The sequence below is a fragment of the Caretta caretta genome, chromosome 8 (genome assembly GCF_965140235.1).
Source record: "Caretta caretta isolate rCarCar2 chromosome 8, rCarCar1.hap1, whole genome shotgun sequence".
In the NCBI taxonomy this organism is placed as follows: domain Eukaryota; kingdom Metazoa; phylum Chordata; order Testudines; family Cheloniidae; genus Caretta; species Caretta caretta.
The window spans coordinates 746,022-765,050 of record NC_134213.1 but is presented as its reverse complement, the minus strand read 5'-3'; the positions used below and the strand labels follow the sequence as shown (position 1 = coordinate 765,050).

The 19,029-nt window shown below is 51.5% G+C and overlaps 1 protein-coding gene across 4 annotated transcripts in view; it reads right to left on the bottom strand.

The window, feature by feature from the left end:
• GRK6 (G protein-coupled receptor kinase 6) overlaps positions 1-7,148 on the bottom strand; it is a 32,751-nt gene extending 25,603 nt beyond the window's left edge. For 3 of the 4 annotated variants that reach the window (XM_048860943.2, XM_048860940.2, XM_048860939.2), the window contains exon 1: positions 7,014-7,148. In XM_048860943.2, coding sequence (XP_048716900.1) covers positions 7,014-7,065 — 52 coding nt within the window. In that variant the 5' untranslated portion in view covers positions 7,066-7,148. The remainder of the gene's footprint in view (positions 1-7,013) is intronic. The other variant, XM_048860942.2, reaches the window with a different exon arrangement.
• Between the last annotated feature and the right edge of the window lie 11,881 nt (positions 7,149-19,029).

Here is a 19,029-nt window from a genome sequence, read left to right as displayed (position 1 = left end):
ACCCAACACTGAAAGCTTCAGAGAGGCAAACATCCAGAGGAGAAACTGCTGCCTCCGATAATAGGGCACAAACCACCAGCTCAACACACTACGTGGGCTCTGGATACAGCGAAATTCCAGCCCAGAATGTCTCATGCAGCCACGCAGGCTACAGCAGGCTGGAGCCTAAGGAGCTGAGCACCTGGTGCACATGCCAGAGTTTGCTGTATGTTCTGTGGGCAGCAGCATTGCATCTGCCCAACATCAGCAGCTCTGCTGTGCAACTAACTATACAAACCCAGGAAGGAAGTGACTCAGGGCAAGCAGGAGTGGGAAGGAGCCAGCAGCACAGACACCTTCTTCTCAGCTACAGCCTGCAGTGACAGGACGTGAAGGACTAATCAGTGACAAAGACAAAGGCAGGAGGGGGATGTGGGCCACAGAGCCAGGGAGAGCCCACCTGCCATGCAGAGGGTTTGATGAAGGGCAGACCCAGAACCCCACTTCATGCGGGGGGGGGGGGGGGAAGAGCTGCAGAACTCATGTTTCCTTTGACCTGTTTAGAGAAGGAACCGTAGCAGCAAGGCATTCACCCCCCAAGCTCTCCCCTTGGTTACAGCAAGCAGCTGGGTGCCCAGCTGAGCTCTAGCTGCCCTCCCTGCACAACTCCCTCACAGCAGCCAGCAGTGGGGGCACTTAGCTAACAGCCTGTGCCTTAAGGGGGAAGAAGCCAGGGGCAGGCCATTCTCCAGTAGGAGCTCTTCCCCACCCAAAACCTGAAGGAGCTGAGCTCCAGGGCACACTGCCAAGTTGGCCTATTTTCAAAGGCATCTGGGGCAAGAGTGGGTGAGCGATGGGGAGTTAATTTGCCGGACGGGTTGATATTGTAGGGAATAGCTTTACAGTCAGTGGGCCAGATCCTCAGCCCCTCTTGGCTCCTGGCCCTGCTGCAGCAGTGCAACGGAAACTTGAAGCGCTCTTCAGGCAGCAGCTGAGGATTCCCTGGAGTGCACTGTTCCACAGGTGTAGGGCAGCGTCACCCCACCCCATCTGCATCAGTGTAAGTGGTGTTCCAGGGAGGGCTGGACTGGCTAGCACAGGCTGCTCTCACTTGCAAGCAGGGCTTTGCAATTTGACCCCCAGGATAGGGGGATGTGGAAACGTGGTACAGCCACATACTGCTCTGGTACACCCAAGCAGCTAGCCCAGCATCTTCCATTCTCTAATCACGTACATTGCAAACTCTGGTTTGGTGCTTTCCATGGTTCTAATAAAAGACTGTATAGCACATTAATGCTGTGGCTGTGCTTAACTGCACCCAGACGCCCATGGAAAGTGACTGTTAATAGCAGAAGCAGAAGGGCCGGCTAAGCTCCTTGCTGAATAGTTGCCCAGAACCGAGGCTGTGGCTCCCCCATTTCCCCATGTGTGAGTAACTGACTCCAGTCTCTGGAAATCAGCAGTTTATGGCAGTCCAGTGCAGGAGCAGGGTTCCTTTCACATCTCTTGAGTCTGAAAGCAAGATAATTGCTGCCACCTAGTTTCCTCTGGAACTGTGGTCACTGGGAGCTGCGGGCAGCCGTGCCTGCAGATGGTCAAAGTAAACACTGTCTCGCAGCCCACCAGCACATTACCCTGATGGACACAGGTTGTCCACCACTACTCTGGAGGTTTTGATAGTATGTCTCTTCAGACACTGGATCCTTCCGTATCTAAGTCCAACACTAAAGCGATTTCAGTTTCCCACCTCATTGGCACATAGCTCTGGGATTACCCGGCCTGAGTCTTCTACCTTCCCTGGGGTTTCTACCCCACAGCTGATTTTCAAGTAGCTTGAGGAGTTTCTCTGCCCATGTCCCTATTCAGCTTTTGTTTTTCCCCAAAAACCCTCATCTTCAAAACCTTTTCATAGACTTCAAATCCAGCAGGAGACATTCTCTGTTCACTTGGTTTGACCTCCTACATAACAGAGGCCAGAGAATTTCACCCCCTATTCCAACAGTGAAGGGAATTCTTCTTCTTCACTCAATAAGCGACACTATTGAGCTCAGTAACATGGGGTTGAACTAGATCTCTTTTAGAAAGACAACCAGCCTTGATTTAATGGCTTCACGTGATAATGAATTCACCACTTCCAGTGGTAAGCTGTTCCAATGGCTAATCACCCTCACAGTCAACTTGCACCTCTAGCCAGCTCCATGTTTCACACAATTCTGTTGCTACTAGCCTGCCACCCAACCCAGAAGTCCTGGAATTCAGCCTCAGCACCTGGCAGAGCCTGCTCCGTTTTGCAAGACTGAGGCCCATGGTCACTATAGAAGTCAGCAAAGGAGTGGGACCTGCACTTATAAAGTTTTGGGGTCAGCACTGGGGTGGAGAGGGCCACTACAGAGGTAGTTGGATTGTCAGGCTGAAATCTACCATTTTGCCCAAGAGACTGCAGAGCCAGGCTTTGCTCCTTCGCCTTTATGACAGCAGCAGCCTCTGGGGTAGGGTCTAGAACCACTGAGATCCACAGTGTGGTGTGTAAATGGCTTTGTTGACAGAGGAATTGCTGCCCAGAGATGCAGAAACCCTAAAGGTTCTTGAGTTCCTGGTGCAACATAAGCAGTAAGGAACAGTGGCAAGTAGATAGGTGCACCAGTCTCACAGCCACTTGAGTGCAGGACTGGACACCAAGTTCTGGGGCTTCATTTAGGGACAAGTTTATCCTACCAGCCCTGTAGAGTTCACCAGCCTCTTAATCAGTGAAGTCCACAATCCTCGGGGTTCAGAATGACATACCAGAAGTCTAGAAATCAAATTCCAGGGTCCAGGCTGATCGTTGGCAACAAAGGCATCACCAGGCCAGATCACACCTTCAGTCCATCTAGTCCAGTATCTTGCCTCTGACAGGCCAATACCAGACGCCTCTGGGAAGTTAAAAGAAACCCAGCAGTAGCAGAAGTGAGGTAAACTACCTACCATGTAGGTCTCATCCTAGTCCCTAACAAGTTTAACCCTCAAAGCATGAGTTTTTATCCCTTCCAAACTCTGTTCGTATTAACTGTTATAATTGCATATTCTTGTAAGCCATATACATGACTAGTCATGTCCGGCTCTTGCTTTTCTCTGCATCAACAGATACGATGCCCTATCTGCGCGTCTCCTTCAGTAACCATGTCAGGGCAGCAATCTAGAATCAGAGCATCCAACAGCATAAGATATTCAGACTCTCTAGTATCTCAGACTGTGATGAAGAAACCAAAAGCCAGCTGTCCTCCAGGACTGAAAATACATCCGAGGAAATCTAATAATGCCCAGCCCACAGCAAACCCTCAGTGAGTAATTCTGCCCCATAGCGCAGCTAACGGATGAAGAGAGAGTCTCCACAGTTACCACTGAATGCAGGTTGAGATCTGGATCCATACTAAATAAGGATAAGGCCAACAAGGTTGAGGGTGACTACACAGCACCAGAATTTCACTGGTAGCTGGTTTGTGCATCCATCAAGGTACAAGTGGTGAAGACAACAATGGGAAGGGCAAGAGTGAACACTAGGCACTACATGCCTGTGCCACCTGTTGAAAACAGCACTATTGCTTCTCCTTGGCAATTGAGCGCATGCTTGGCCGCAGCGGCACTGTGAGCCAGGAAGCTTTGACCTTCATACTTGCCCTCACCGACATCCCAGCCATTTTCAGACCATGCAGCAAGGCCTGTGAAGAGTTACACAGGGCAGAAAACTTACAGGCAAAGTGAAAGGGAGGGGAGAGGATCCTCACACCTCAGATTAGAAAGGGGTCTCCTGACAATATAATCAAGAGCTCTGTGAGGGAGAAAGAGCGGGAGGTTTGCAATGATGACTGAGCAGATGCATGCTTCCAGTGGGCTGCCAGTGACAGTGGCCTCTCTGCTTGTAAGACTAAAAGCACAGACTAGAGAGAACACTGCCAAGAGTGCTGGCCAGTCGTCCGCCCTCTTCCACCTCATACAGCCTCTTCTCCACATTCATCTGACCAGGAAAAAGTAGGGTAAGCAGTTGGCTTCCTTCTCTGAAGCTGACAAATCTAATTCATGTTGGTATTTCCTCTACCGGAGCATCCCTAATACTTTTCCCTTCCTTACCCACCCCAGAGCTTCGAGGCATTTAGTTATAATCTCTTTAGGACATGCACAAAAGCTAAAGACAATGTGATAAACTAGGCACAGCACCACCTTATAGCCTCCCCAATGGCAATCCTGGGCTGAACGCAGCCAGGCTGTCCAATCCAGGACCTGGCAGACCAAGGAGAGGGAAGTCAAGAATTTTTCACCAAAAGTACCCCGCCCTAGGCTTCTCTTGCTTAAGCCATGGGCCTGTGAGCTTGTGCATTCGTGGTGAACATAGCTGCTGTGGAATCATACAAGGACAAAGATAGTCTCTAAAGGAGGCAAGACCCAAACTGTCCAGGGCTTTATAGGTCAAAGCCATCATAAACATCCCATGGAAATGGGCTGCTAGGTCACAGAAAACCAGTGAGAGATGCTTCCCCTGGGAAAGTTCATAAGCTGCAATCTTCAGATGAGGCACTGTCAATGAAAAAATCATATGATGTAAATAAACCTCTCCTTGTGTTACTATCAGCACTCAGAGTTATCAGAAGGGAAAGAATCTCTAGAAGTCAGTTCACATCTGGACACGGTTTATGCATCTTGCTCAGCTGGTAAAATGATAGTCAGTCCCACTCTGGAGTTCAGTGCTCCAGTGTTTGGGTGGCACACGTGGCTGGAGAAGGGTTATTTGTTTAAAAACAACGTGTTCCACTAGACTTTTAAGATGTCAAACATTTCCACTTGTCTCAGGCTTAATAAAACCTTGTTTACCCACTGGAGAGTTTGGGCTGAACAGAACGTAACAGGCTCCTTTGAAGATGTAGCCCATGTACAGCTCATTCCAGTGACCCAACTCCGAGATGACAAACCTAGATACCTGCTGCTAAGTCCCTCACCCAGACTCCAGGCAAAAGTGATGAAAGGTTTTCTTAACTGGCACCTGGACATCCAGCAGCAAAGGATCCAACAAGATGCCAGGTTGTGAACCCAGGTAACAAGTGCCAGGCTGACACCCATACTCGGGGGCGTCACTCAAATTTCTCCGTAAATCTCACCCAAGTTATCCATATACACTCCGATCTATTGGACATGCTCAGCCACACCCAACATAATCCATTCTCCAGACTCCCTTCCTTCTGTCATTTAAACACAGGTCCCCTCCCTACATTGTCTCCACTCTCAGCAATTTCTTTGCCTTTGGAACCTTCTCCAGCTCTCTAAAAAGTGCCACTATCCACCTCATATCCCAGCATGACCACCACCCTCTGACCAACCCTTGGGAAAGGTTTTTCCCCTCAACATCCCTGACTGGTTTTGGGTCTAGGACCCAGATCGCTCAGCACAATTACCCTCTTTTTGCTAGTGAAGATGCTTAATTCAAGGCACATCCTTGATCCCCAATACAGCCCAACAGCCTCCAACAACTCCCTTCGCTAACTCACCCTGATTCTCTTCAGACACCACAAATGCCCCTCTCTCTGCCTGCCCCAACCATGTCAGCTTGTGGCTATAGCTCAGCTTCCTGCGTACATCTCATAGGCAGAAGCTTGTGCAACAAGAGCTTCCCCCAGGCCAGCCACTCTGCCTTCCTCCTCCACTAGGGCCTCCCAACTGCCTCCACTATCAATAACCCTGTCACTGACCCCAAGTCCTCTCCATACGTCTCCTGCAGCAGAAACACTGCTTCTCACCAGCCCCACCGCAGCACCCACACATGCCACAGCCACATGCCCAGGCCTTAGCTGGGCCTCGGAGATTGCCGCTCCTGTATGTGCTCTGTGGCTTGGCCAAAGCCAAACCATCCCCGACCATCTTCCCTACCCAGCACCCCTTTACCCACTGCCCCGGGCCTCCCAGACCCCCACTGCCCCCCCTTCACACGCGGTCCCGGGCCCCCCCTTCACACCCACCCCCAGGCCCCCCACCCACCACGCCTGCTCCCCCTTCACACACCCCCAAGCCCCCCCACCGCACCTGCTCCCCCTTCACATGTGGCCCCGGGCCCCCCCTTCACATCCACCCCCAGGCCCCCCACCCACCGCGCCTGCTCCCCCTTCACACACCCCCAAGCCCCCCCCACCGCACCTGCTCCCCCTTCACACACCCCCAAGCCCCCCCCACCGCACCTGCTCCCCCTTCACACGCGGCCCCGGGTCTCCCACCCACCGCGCCAGCTCCCCCTTCTCACACGGCCCCGGGCCGTCCCCCCGCCCTCCCTTCACACCCACCCCCGGTCCCCCCCCACCACGCCTACTCCCCCTTCACACGCGGCCCCGGGCCTCCCACCCACCGTGCCTGTTCCCCCTTCACACACCCCCAAGCCCCCCCACCGCACCTGCTCCCCCTTCACACGCGGCCCCGGCCCCCCCCCCCCCGCCCTCCCTTCACACCCACCCCCGGTCCCCCCCCCACCGCGCCTACTCCCCCTTCACACGCGGCCCCGGGCCTCCCACCCACCGCGCCTGTTCCCCCTTCACACACCCCCAAGCCCCCCCACCGCACCTGCTCCCCCTTCACACGCGGCCCCGGCCCCCCCCCCGCCCTCCCTTCACACCCACCCCCGGTCCCCCCCCACCGCGCCTGCTCCCCCTTCACACACCCCCAAGCCCCCCCCACCGCACCTGCTCCCCCTTCACACGCGGCCCCGGGCCTCCCACCCACCGCGCCAGCTCCCCCTTCTCACACGGCCCCGGGCCCCCCCCCCGCCGTCCCCCTTCACACCCACCCCCGGTCCCCCCCCCACCGCGCCTGCTCCCCCTTCACACGCGGCCGCGGCCCCCCCCACACCCACCCCCGGGCCGCCCAGACCCCCACTGCCCCTTTCACATCCGGTCCCGGGCCCCCCACCGACCCCCCTTCACACCCGGTCCCCCCCTTCACACCCACCCCCCCACCGCGCCTGCTCCCCCTTCACGCGCGGCCCGGCGAGCCCCAAGGCAGCGGGCGGGGCCCGGCCGCACCTTCGCGCGCCTTGAGCAGGACCGTGTTGGCGACGATGTTCTCCAGCTCCATGGGGCCCGGGGCGGCGCCGCCTCCTCCCCGGCCGGGCTCGCGACGCCTCCGGCTCCGGCTCCGGCTCCGGCTCAGCGCCCGCCTCCGCCGCCAGCCCCGCCCCGCCCCGGCCGCTCGCCCCGCCCACTGTTTACCTGAGCGCAGCAATCCCCGCGCATTCGCCTCCCGCGCCGCCCCCTCATTGGGCCGCACGGCGCACGGACCCCGCCCCCTGCGCGCCGCTCCGCTCCTATTGGCCCATAGCTGAGGGAGGTGTGCAGGGGCGGGGACCGAGAGCTGTGTGTGTGTGTGTGTGTGCGTGTGTGTGTTAGCGCGCGGCGATTGGCTAAGCCTGGCCCCTGCAGTGTCAGAGGAGTCTGATAGGTCAGGGAGCTGCCAATCATCCTAACGCAATCTCAGTGCTTTCGCGGATTGGACAGTCATGAGCTAGGTGAGGAACGGACCCCGCCTACCAGGCGGAGCAGACACCTGATTGGAGGCCCAGCTGCCACTCTGCCGCGATGCGGGTGTGACCCCCCCATAGGAGCCGGGGGACGCGGGCACCTGGGAGACGGGCCGATAGATCCGAGCGTCGGGGCCGCAGCCCCTGCCCCGGCGGCCTGACTGAGTCCGGCCCCCCCGGCCCCCCGCTGCCTTTCCCGCCGCTCCGGGGCCCGCTCCGGGACCCGCTCCAGGGCCCGCTCCGGGACCCGCTCCGGGGCCCGCTCCAGGACCCGCTCCAGGACCCGCTCCGGGGCCCGCTCCAGGACCCGCTCCGGGGCCCGCGGCCGGTGTGCACCTTGCTGCTCCAGTTAATGGGTGAGTTCCCCAGGTGCCCCGAATCCCCCTCTTCTTCCTGCGGCTGCGCACTGCCCCGGCTGCTGCGCTGACACCATCGAATCCTCGAAGATCCGGGTTGGAAGGGACCCCAGGAGGTTCCAGTCCCACCCCCTGCCCAGAGCAGGACCATCCCCAGTTAAATCACCCCAGCCGGGGCTCCGCCAAGCCTGAGCTTAGAAACCTCCACCACCTCCCTAGGCAACGCATTCCAGTGTCTCACCACCCTCCTAGGGAAACAGTGTTTCCTAATATCCAACCTGAACCTCCCCCACGGCAGCTTGAGACCATTACTCCTCGTCCTGCCCTCTTCCACCACTGAGAACAGTCTAGAGCCATCCTCTCTGGAACCCCCTTTCAGGTAGTTGAAAGCAGCTATCAAATCCCCCCTCATTCTTCTCTTCTGCAGGCTAAACAATCCCAGCTCCCTCAGCCTCTCCTCATAAGTCATGTGTTCTAGACCCCTAATCATTTTTGTTGCCCTTCGCTGGACTCTCTCCAATTTATCCACATCCTTCTTGTAGTGTGGGGCCCAAAACTGGACACAGTACTCCACATGAGGCCTCACCAATGTCGAATAGAGGGGAACGATCACGTCCCTTGATCTGCTCGCTATGCCCCTATTTATACATCCCAAAATGCCATTGGCCTTCTTGGCAACAAGGGCACACTGCTGACTCATATCCAGCTTCTCGTCCACTGTCACCCCTAGGTCCTTTTCCGCAGAACTGCTGCCTAGCCCTTCGGTCCCTAGTCTGTAGCGGTGCATTGGGTTCTTCCGTCCTAAGTGCAGGACCCTGCACTTATCCTTATTGAACCTCATCAGATTTCTTTTGGCCCAATCCTCCAATTTGTCTAGGTCCCTCTGTATCCTATCCCTCCCCTCCAGCGTATCTACGACTCCTCCTAGTTTAGTATCATCCGCAAATTTGCTGAGGGTGCAATCCACACCATCCTCCAGATTATTTATGAAGGTTATTTATGAAACCCCCTCAATAGTCGCCCATCTTAGTGCGTGCGGCAGAGTCAGGCTGGGGCCCATGAAGTGGGGCATGGGGAGAGGCAGGGTGGTAACTGGGGTGTGGGGAGGGGCAGGCGGTAGCTGTGGGGCAGAGCAGGCAGTAGCTGTGGGGCTGGGTGTTGGGAGGAGCAGGTGGTAGCTGTGGGGAGGGCAGGGTGGTAACTGGGGTGTGGGGAGGAGCGGGCGGTAGCTGTGGGGCTGGGGTGTGGGGAGGAGCGGGCGGTAGCTGTGGGGCTGGGGTGTGGGGAGGAGCGGGCGGTAGCTGTGGGGCTGGGGTGTGGGGAGGGGCAGGTGGTAGCTGTGGGGCTGGGGTGTGAGGAGGGGCAGAGCGGTAACTGGGCTGTGGGGAGGAGCGGGCGGTAGCTGTGGGGCTGGTGTGTGAGGAGAGGCAGGGCGGTAACGGGTGTGGGGAGGGGCAGGTGGTAGCTGTGGGGTTGGGATGTGGGGAGGGGCAGGGCGGTAACTGGGGTGTGGGGAGGGGCAGGCGGTAGCTGTGGGGCAGTTTACGTCTGCAGAGCATTTACCTGGGGCAGCTTTGCTCGGTGGTATACCTGTTCTGGGCTCTGCAGTGACTGATGGACAGCACCTCACTGTTCATTGTCTGCAGAACTTCAAGATGACAAAGGCCAGTTTTCTAGAAATCTGCACAGCACTAACCCTGGAGGGACGGTGTGAGAACATGAATGTGAGAGCTCCCCTCAGTGTAGTGACACATGCTGCCATTGCCACCTGGAAGCTTCCCACCCCCGATTAGCTACTTCCTCTCATACGCAAACATCCCAGCTCGATGTCCAGTGTTTTGTAACCACACGATGGCTTTTGTATTGAGGGAATCTAGGCATGGTAGACGGCCCTCCAGAGGTCGGTGTGACAGGTTGGACCTCCCTTCTGGGGTGCCTCCTGATGTACTGGGGTTTCACTGAGCCTAACTGCTCCACTAGCCTGGGCTCCCTGTTTTGCTAAATTAGGCTCTCCAGCCTCAGGCAGCACACACACGGTAGGTAGGGATGCATCAGTTGTACAATCATTACACAGAGTCTGCAAACAGCTCTCTATGGGATGACTCAGCTAGGAAATTGCCCAGCACTCACGTGCAGATCCCCTCTGGAAAGTACACCCAATATACCATTGTCTTGCATGGTAGAGAAATCTGTGCAGTATAAGCACATAAATTCACCCCCTTCCTCAATGTGGAGGAAGATAAGCACAACTTCTTGCCCCCCGCCCCCAGTTATAAATGGCACAAACTGTGTTTACTAATAAACAAAAACAAGTTTATTACATATAAAAGGCAGATTTTAAGTGATTATAAGCAATAGCAAACAGAACAGAGCAGATTACTAAGCAAATAAAACAAAAGACACATACTAAGCATAAGATCTTAAAGAGACAGGTTTCAAGAAGTGGTAGCTGTGTTAATCTGTATCAGCAAAAACAAAAACGAGGAGTACTAGTGGCACCTTGGGAGACTAACAAATTTATTTGGGCATAAGCTTTCATGGGCTAAAATCCACTTCATCAGATGCATTTGTTAGTCTCTAACGTTCCACTAGTACTCCTCATTGTTTTTAGAGGAACAGCCGTGTTAGTCTGTATTCGCAAAAAGAAAAGGAGTACTTGTGGCACCTTAGAGACTAACCAATTTATTTGAGCATGAGCTTTCGTGAGCTACAGCTCACTTTGGTTTCAAGAAGTAATTTTTCACCCAAAATGTTGTTTTAGGCAAGTTGAAGAGTTTCTGTAGCTTAGAGTTCCCCGTATTCTCTTTACAGACTAGATTCCTGTCTTAAAAAGAAAAGGAGTACTTGTGGCACCTTAGAGACTAACGAATTTATTTGAGCATGAGCTTTCGTGAGCTACAGCTCACTTCATCAGATGTTTACCGTGGAAACTGCAGCAGACTTTATATACACACAGAGCAGACTTTATATACACACAGAGAATATGAAACAATACCTCCTCCCACCCCACTGTCCTGTCTTAGTTTGGACTCAGCCCTTGCCTTTCGCTCAGCTCAGTTCCTCTGTCTTGTCAGGTACTTTCAGCAGTCTGTCTTCTTGGGCAGGAAGGCAAAGGAGAAGAGTCCTGTTCGCCTTACTCCCCAGCCTTAAATAGAATTTACATAAGGCGGGAAGCCTTTGTTTCCAGTGGAAAAGTACCAGCAGTGTCCAGGGTGGTGTTTAGTACCAGGTGACAGGACCACCTGACCTAGTAGTGTCACAGCTACGTCCCAGGACCCCTCTCAGTAAGGAGAGAGATTAGTATCTTCAAAGTCTCATTGTTTCTTCCTAGTGGTCCATCAAGGCTGATGGCCTGTTGCCTGGTGGGTGTCTCCCAAATACACACACAGTTTTAATTGTTACATAGTCAATATTCCTAACTTTAGATACAGAAATTATACATGCATACAAACAGGATAATCACATTCAGTAAATCATAACCTTTCCAATGAAACCTCACATGACCCATCTTGCATGAAATATATCTGCTATGCCATATTCATATCCTACGGATATTTCCATAAAGAATATGGAGTATAGCGTCAAATCGGGTCGGGCACTTTTCCACCCTGAGTTATAGTCTGTGATGCTGCCCCATACTCCGCATGGGAAGGAAACCAGGCCAAGTGAGTCCATGGTTGTGGCAATTCTGGTTGAGCCAGAGAGTAGCCTGTTGAGCTTGGTCCAGCATCCACAATCAAGTGGACAAGAAGGCAGGTGCAGTGATGGATTCCTGAATTGACACCGAGGCTTCCACTCTGTAGGGACTTGATTTTCGGTTCCCTGGTGGCACTGATCATCCAGGCACGGGAAAGAGCTGAGAGTGTGTGAGTGGCTGTAGCATCCGATGAAGTGAGCTGTAGCTCACGAAAGCTTATGCTCAAATAAATTTGTTAGTCTCTAAGGTGCCACAAGTCCTCCTTTTCTTTTTGTAGCAAAGGAGTGTCAAGAGATCAACCTCAGCATCCCATCCTGGACCACAAGGGTGGATGCCTCTCCTGAATATGAGCAGCCCTTTGAGCTGACAGTGTGGTGTTCCCTGTCTGAGAATGGGGTGGAGATAGCGATAGGATTCGTAGCGTAATGGAGATGTAATTGTGTGCTTGGACAGCAGTGACAGATGAAAAGAGACTTAACAGCTGGCAGAACTGTGTGCCAGCACGTACAGACTGGAGTTGGTGTATAGTTGAAACAGCCACTAGCAATGCGAGGTGCTAAATTCATCTCTGTCCTGAATCAGACGAAATACCTGATCTTGGGTGCATCATCCCCTTCTGAATCCAGCTGGATCAACCACCTCATGAATCTGCATCAGGATTAGTTCTTCCCTCAGTTTATGGGGGAAGACAGCAGATAAATCAGGCAGTAGCTCATTGGGTCTGTCAATGGTTTCCCCATCTTGAGAACAGTTATGACCTTTGCTCTATGCTGGGCTTTTGGGATGCTGCAGTTCTGGGTATAACCAGCTTTTGGTGACTGGCCCCAAATGAGAGACAAACTCGTTGTGGATGTTATCTAGCCCAGGAGCCTTGTTTGGCTGCAGTTGATGTATAACTATGTCGAACTCTTGGTCAGTGAAAGAAGCCATGAGGTTTGTGTCTACACTCGGAGCCTGCCATCTCTCATCAACCACTATGTCAGCTGGATGGCTGAAAGCTTTGTCCTGATTAGGAGCCCTGCCATTGGCTAGCTGGGATGTGATGGAGTTTGCAGATTGGGTATTCCCTCTTGTCCAGATGAGAATCTCTGCACAGTCTCTTAATCATTTCCCAGGTGGTGTAGCTGGAATGTGTGAGATTCAATTTGGACACAGTTTCTATCCTGCACTCTTGCCTGGTTTGATCTAGAAGGTGAAAAAGGTCTCTACTTTTGTCAAAAACTTCCTGTTGAGTCTTGGTGGATTTAAATGGTTGATATAGTTTGGCTGCAGCAACCGGTTGGGTGATGGTAGATCAACTATCAGGGCTGTTGTCACGGAGGTTTGTGATGCTATGAGGAAGATGCTGCTGTTCTGGGTCAAAGCTTGACAATGCACAGGAAGCTATTGCTGGTTCTGCAAGGATAGGGTTCCCAAACTGTCTGGGGCTGTTTAGGGGACACACACCCTTATTCTTTGTCCTCTACACCAGGCCAAAGACAATTAACAGGAAGGAGTGTTTCTCCACGGTGTTGTAATGTTGATCACCATGGAAGATTCACCAGTGTTAATGTGGGGTGTCTGGAAAGATCCATGATACCAGGATCTATAGAAACTCGGGCTTGCTTGCTGCATAGACCATTATGGACATTAGCGGAGTTATGATTCCTCCTGTCATTCTGGAAGACACAGCTTACCCTTTGCTTCTTTGGCTCCTGAAGCCTTTTAATGGATGCTTTGCAAGAGAAAAGGAGTACTTGTCGCACCTGAGAGACCTAACAAATTTATTTGAGCATAAGCTTTCGTGAGCTACGAAAGCTTATGCTCAAATAAATTTGTTAGTCTCTCAGGTGCGACAAGTACTCCTTTTCTTTTGCGGATACAGACTAACATGGCTGCTACTCTGAAATCTGTCGCTTTGCCAAGAGAAAGTGGTTTAATTTTACCTAGAGTAGCTGCAGAATGACAGTGGAGTGTGTGTTTGAAGGCTGAAGGGAGGGTGGTGGTGCCTCATGACAAGGCTGGATGTTTCTCATTATGGGTCTCATGTGATAAGTGCCTTCTGTATTTTGCATAACATCTGTGAGATTCATAGATTCTCAGGCCAGAAGGGACCATTGTGATGATCTAATCTGACCCCCTGCATAGCGCAGGCCACAGAACCTCCCCAAATAATTGCTGCAGCAGATCTTTTAGAAAAACATCCCATCTCCATTTAAAAATTGCCAGTTATGGAGAATCCACCACACCCCTTGCTAAATTGTTCCAGTGGTTAATTCCTCTCACTGTTAAAAATGTATATCTTATTTCCAGTCTGAATTTATCTAGCTTCCACTTCCAGCTATTGTGTTATCCCTTTCTCTGTGAGATTGAAGAGCCCATTATGAAATATTTGTTCCCCTTGTTGTTACTTATAGACTGCAATCAAGTCATCCTTTAACCTTCTCTTTATTAGGCTAAATACGGTAGAACCCGGTTTATCCGACCCTCCATTATCCAGCTCTCTATATTAACGGAACCGCCCGCTCACACAGGTCCAGAAGCAGATCTCTCGTGTGGCCACTAGATGGCACTGCAACCTCGCATTTTTCCGGATTATCCAAATTTGTGATGATCCGATCTGGCCCCATTCCCAATTAGATCAGATAAATGGGGCTCTGTTAGAGATTGAGCTCCTTGAATATATCACTACAAGAATCTTTTCTAATCCTTTGACCATTCTTGCAGCTCTTCACTAAATCTCTCCAATTTAGCCACATCCTTCTTGGATTATAGACACCAGAACTAGACACAGTTCCAGCAGTGGTCGCACCAGGGTCAAATGTGGAGGTAAAATAACCTCCCTGCTCCTACTCGAGATTCCCCTGTTGATGCACCCCAGGAAGGCATTAGCCCTTTTGGCCACAGCATGACACTGAGAGCTCATGTTCAGCTGATTAGCCACCATGACCCCCAAATCTTTTTCAGAGTCGCTGCTTCCCCAGCTAGAGTGTCATCCTGTCCCCGCACCCAGTAAGTATGGCAGACGTTCTTTGCTCCTAGGAGTACACATTGACAAGTAGTCAAATTAAAATGCCCATTGTTTGATTGCGCCCAGCTTACCACATGGTCCATATCCCTGTGAATCAGTAACCTGTCCTCTTCGTTATTTACCACTCCCCCAGTTGTTGTGTCATCTGCAAACTTTATGTAACCCAGCTTTGCAGTGTGGCTGCAGCCTTCTCCCTTTTCTCCTCTGGGGTTTGGGTCCTGGGCTCACCTATAAGGGTGCCTGGTGCCTCCACCCAAGGAAACCCCTCCCAGTGCAGAGAACAAGAGGGCTTGTCCCTTGGGAAAATATCCAACACCCAATCTCATCCAGAGGCATGTCAGTCAGAGCACAACAAACTCAAATAGCTATCCCAAGGCCCAGAGTAACTGGTGTAGGGAACTCAGGGCAGGGGACAATGAGCAAAGGGATCAGGATGATAAAAGCCAAAATGAACAATACACAAACTCTGCCCCTCCCAACATTTACAGCCTGTGCCCCCTCCCAGCACCTGGCTGGGGAAGCAGTGAGCTCAGGCTCGGGCTCTGAGGGATGGTGCAGCGCTGCAAGCAGGGGCTTCTTAAAACAACAACAAACTAAACAACCAGGGGTGTTCTTACAGTGTCCCTCCCGATGGTCAAACCGTCCTTGCGGCTCTCCGGTCTGGGTTCCAGTGGGCAGCTAGGCCATGGCCAGGACTCGCCTCCTGGGTGTCTGCTCTCAGCTGTGATGACACTGTTCAAACCCCCACAGGGCTCAGAGTCTTCCCTTAGGATGGGCAGAAGCCCCCCCCCCCGCTGTGACTCGTCTCTCCCTGTTCCACTCCAAACACAGCCCACATGGAAGGTAAAACCAAACCCTTGTCTCTAAGTTCCAGCACATCATTGGTTCTGGTGGTGCTGCCAGCTAGTTCTAGCTCCGCCCTAAGCCTGAGGCACTCTGGGAAATGGAGTCCTGAGCCTCTGCCACCATTACCACTGTAGACCAGGGGCTCAGAGCACCCCTGCCAGAGGGGTTACATTTAACAATGCTGGCTTTACGGTTTCTTTCAGGTTGTTAATAAATACGTTCAATAGCACAGGACCAAGAACTGATCCCTGTGGGACCCCACTAGCATGCACCTGCTCCATGCTGATTCCCCATTCTCGATTACATTTTGAGACCTCGCAGCGAGCCAGCTTTTAGTCCGCTGAATGTGGGCCCTGTGAATGTCGTACCTTTCCAGTTTTTAAATCAAACGCCATGTGGCACCAAGTGAAATGCCTTGCAAATGTCCCAGTCTATTACATCAGTGATTACCTTTATTAACCAAACTAGTAATCTCATCTAAAAAAGATATCAAACTAGTTTGACAGCATCTACTTTCCATAAACCCACTTTGATTGGGATTAATTATATCACCCTCCTTTAATTCTTTATTCATCCAGTCCTGGCTCAGCTGCTCCATTATCGTGCCTGGGATCAATGTCAGGCTGACAGGCCTATAATTATGGAGGTGATACCATTTACTCTTTTTAAATATTGGCACAACATTAGCTTTCTTACAGTCCTTTGGAACTTCCACAGTGCTCCAAGACTTATTGAAAATCAACATTAATAGTCCAGCAAGCTCCTCAGCCAGCTCTTTTAAAACTCTTGGATGTAAGTTATCTGGACCTGCTGACTGAAAAATGTCAGGGATGCTGTTTAACATCATCCTGAGACAATGAATGTAAAGAGTGTTATCACATGATAGGACTACAACATCTGTTTTTTCCCCCTAATACTGAACAGAAATATTTATTGAACACTTCTGGCTTTTTTGCTTTATTATTGCTAATTCTACCATTTCCATCTAGTAATGGACCAGTACCAGTGTTTGGATTATTTTTGTTCCTAGTTTACTTCAAAAAATACCTTCTTATTGTCCTTAACTCTGCTCGCTGTAGATTTCGCCTTGTGTCCCTTTGCTTCCCTTATCAATTTGCTACAATTCCTGTCTTCTTGAGTTATATTACAATCAACTTATAGAATCCTAGAATGTCAGGGTTGGAAGGGACCTCAGGAGGTCATCTAGTCCAACCCCCTGCTCAAAGCAGGACCAACACCAACTAAATCATCCCAGCCAGGGCTTTGTCAAGCCTGACCTTAAAAACTTCTAAGGAAGGAGATTCCACCACCTCCCTAGGTAACACATTCCAGTGTTTCACCACCCTCCTAGTGAAAAAGTTTTTTCTAATATCCAACTAAATCTCCCCCACTGCAACTTGAGACCATTACTCCTTGTTCTGTCATCTGCTACCACTGAGAACAGTCTAGATCCATCCTCTTTGGAACCCCCTTTCAGGTAGTTGAAAACAGCTATCAAATCCCCCCTCATTCTTCTCTTCCGCAGACTAAACATCCCCAGTTCCCTCAGCCTTTCCTCATAAGTCATGTGTTCCAGTCCCCTAATCATTTTTGTTGACCTCCGCTGGACTCTTTCCAGTTTTTCCACATCCTTCTTGTAGTGTGGGGCCCAAAACTGGGCACAGTACTCCAGATGAGGCCTCACCAATGTCGAATAGAGGGGAACGATCATGTCCCTCGATCTGCTGGCAATGCCCCTACTTATACATCCCAAAATGCCATTGGCCTTCTTGGCAACAAGGGCACACTGTTGACTCATATCCAGCTTCTCGTCCACTGTAACTCCCAGGTCCTTTTCTGCAGAACTGCTGCCAGGCCATTCGGTCCCTAGTCTGTAGCGGTGCATGGGATTCTTCCGTCCTAAGTGCAGGACTCTGCACTTGTCCTTGTTGCACCTCATCAGGTTTCTTTTGGCCCAATCCTCCAATTTGTCTAGGTCCCTCTGTATCCTATCCCTATCCTCCAGCGTATCTACCTCTCCTCCCAGTTTAGTGTCAACTGCAAACTTGCTGAGGGTGCAATCCACACCATCCTCCAGATCATTTATGAAGATATTGAACAAAACCGGCCCCAGGACCGACCCTTGGGGCACTCCACTTGATACCGGCTGCCAACTAGACATGGAGCCATTGATCACTACCCGTTGAGCCCAACAATCTAGCCAGCTTTCTATCCACCTTATAGTCCATTCATCCAGCCCATACTTCTTTAACTTGCTGGCAAGAATACTGTGGGAGACCGTGTCAAAAGCTTTGCTAAAGTCAAGGAACAACATGTCCACTGCTTTCCCTTCATCCACAGAGCCAGTTATCTCGTCACAGAAGGCAATTAGATTAGTCAGGCATGACTTGCCCTTGGTGAATCCATGCTGACTGTTCCTGATCACTTTCCTCTCCTCTAAGGGCTTCAGAATTGATTCCTTGAGGACCTGCTCCATGATTTTTCCAGGGACTGAGGTGAGGCTGACTGGCCTGTAGTTCCCAGGATCCTCCTTCTTCCCTTTTTTAAAGATGGGCACTACATTAGCCTTTTTCCAGTCGTCCGGGACTCCCCCAATTGCCATGAGTTTTCAAAGATAATGGCCAATGGCTCTGCAATCACATCCGCCAACTCCTTTAGCACTCTCGGATGCAGCGCATCCGGCCCCATGGACTTGTGCTCATCCAGCTTTTCCAAATAGTCCTGAACCACTTCTTTCTCCACAGAGGTCTGGTCACCTCCTCCCCATGCTGTGCTGCCCAGTGCAGCAGTCTGGGAGCTGACCTTGTTCGTGAAGACAGAGGCAAAAAAAGCATTGAGTACATTAGCTTTTTCCACATCCTCTGTCACTAGGTTGCCTCCCTAATTCAGTAAGGGGCCCACACTTTCCTTGACTTTCTTCTTGTTGCTAACATACCTGAAGAAACCCTTCTTGTTACTCTTAACATCTCTTGCTAGCTGCAACTCCAGGTGTGATTTGGCCTTCCTGATTTCACTCCGGCATGCTCGAGCAATATTTTTATACTCATCCCTGGTCATTTGTCCAATCTTCCACTTCTTGTAAGCTTCTTTTTTGTATTTAAGATCAGCAAGAATTTCACTGTTAAGCCAAGCTGGTCGCCTGCCATATTTACTATTCTTTCTACACATCGGGATGGTTTGTCCCTGTAACCTCAATAAGGATTCTTTAAAATACAGCCAGCTCTCCTGGACTCCTTTCCCCCTCATGTTATTCTCCCAGGGGATCTTGCCCATCAGTTCCCTGAGGGAGTCAGTCTGCTTTTCTGAAGTCCAGGGTCCGTATTCTGCTGTTTTCCTTTCTTCCTTGTGTCAGGATCCTGAACTCGACCATCTCATGGTCACTGCCTCCCAGGTTCCCATCTACTTTTGCTTCTCCTACTAATTCTTCCCGGTTTGTGAGCAGCAGGTCAAGAAGAGCTCTGCCCCTAGTTGGTTCCTCCAGCACTTGCACCAGGAAATTGTCCCCTACATTTTCCAAAAACTTCCTGGATTGTCTGTGCACCGCTGTATTGCTCTCCCAGCAGATATCAGGGTGATTGAAGTCTCCCATGAGAACCAGGGCGTGCGATCTAGT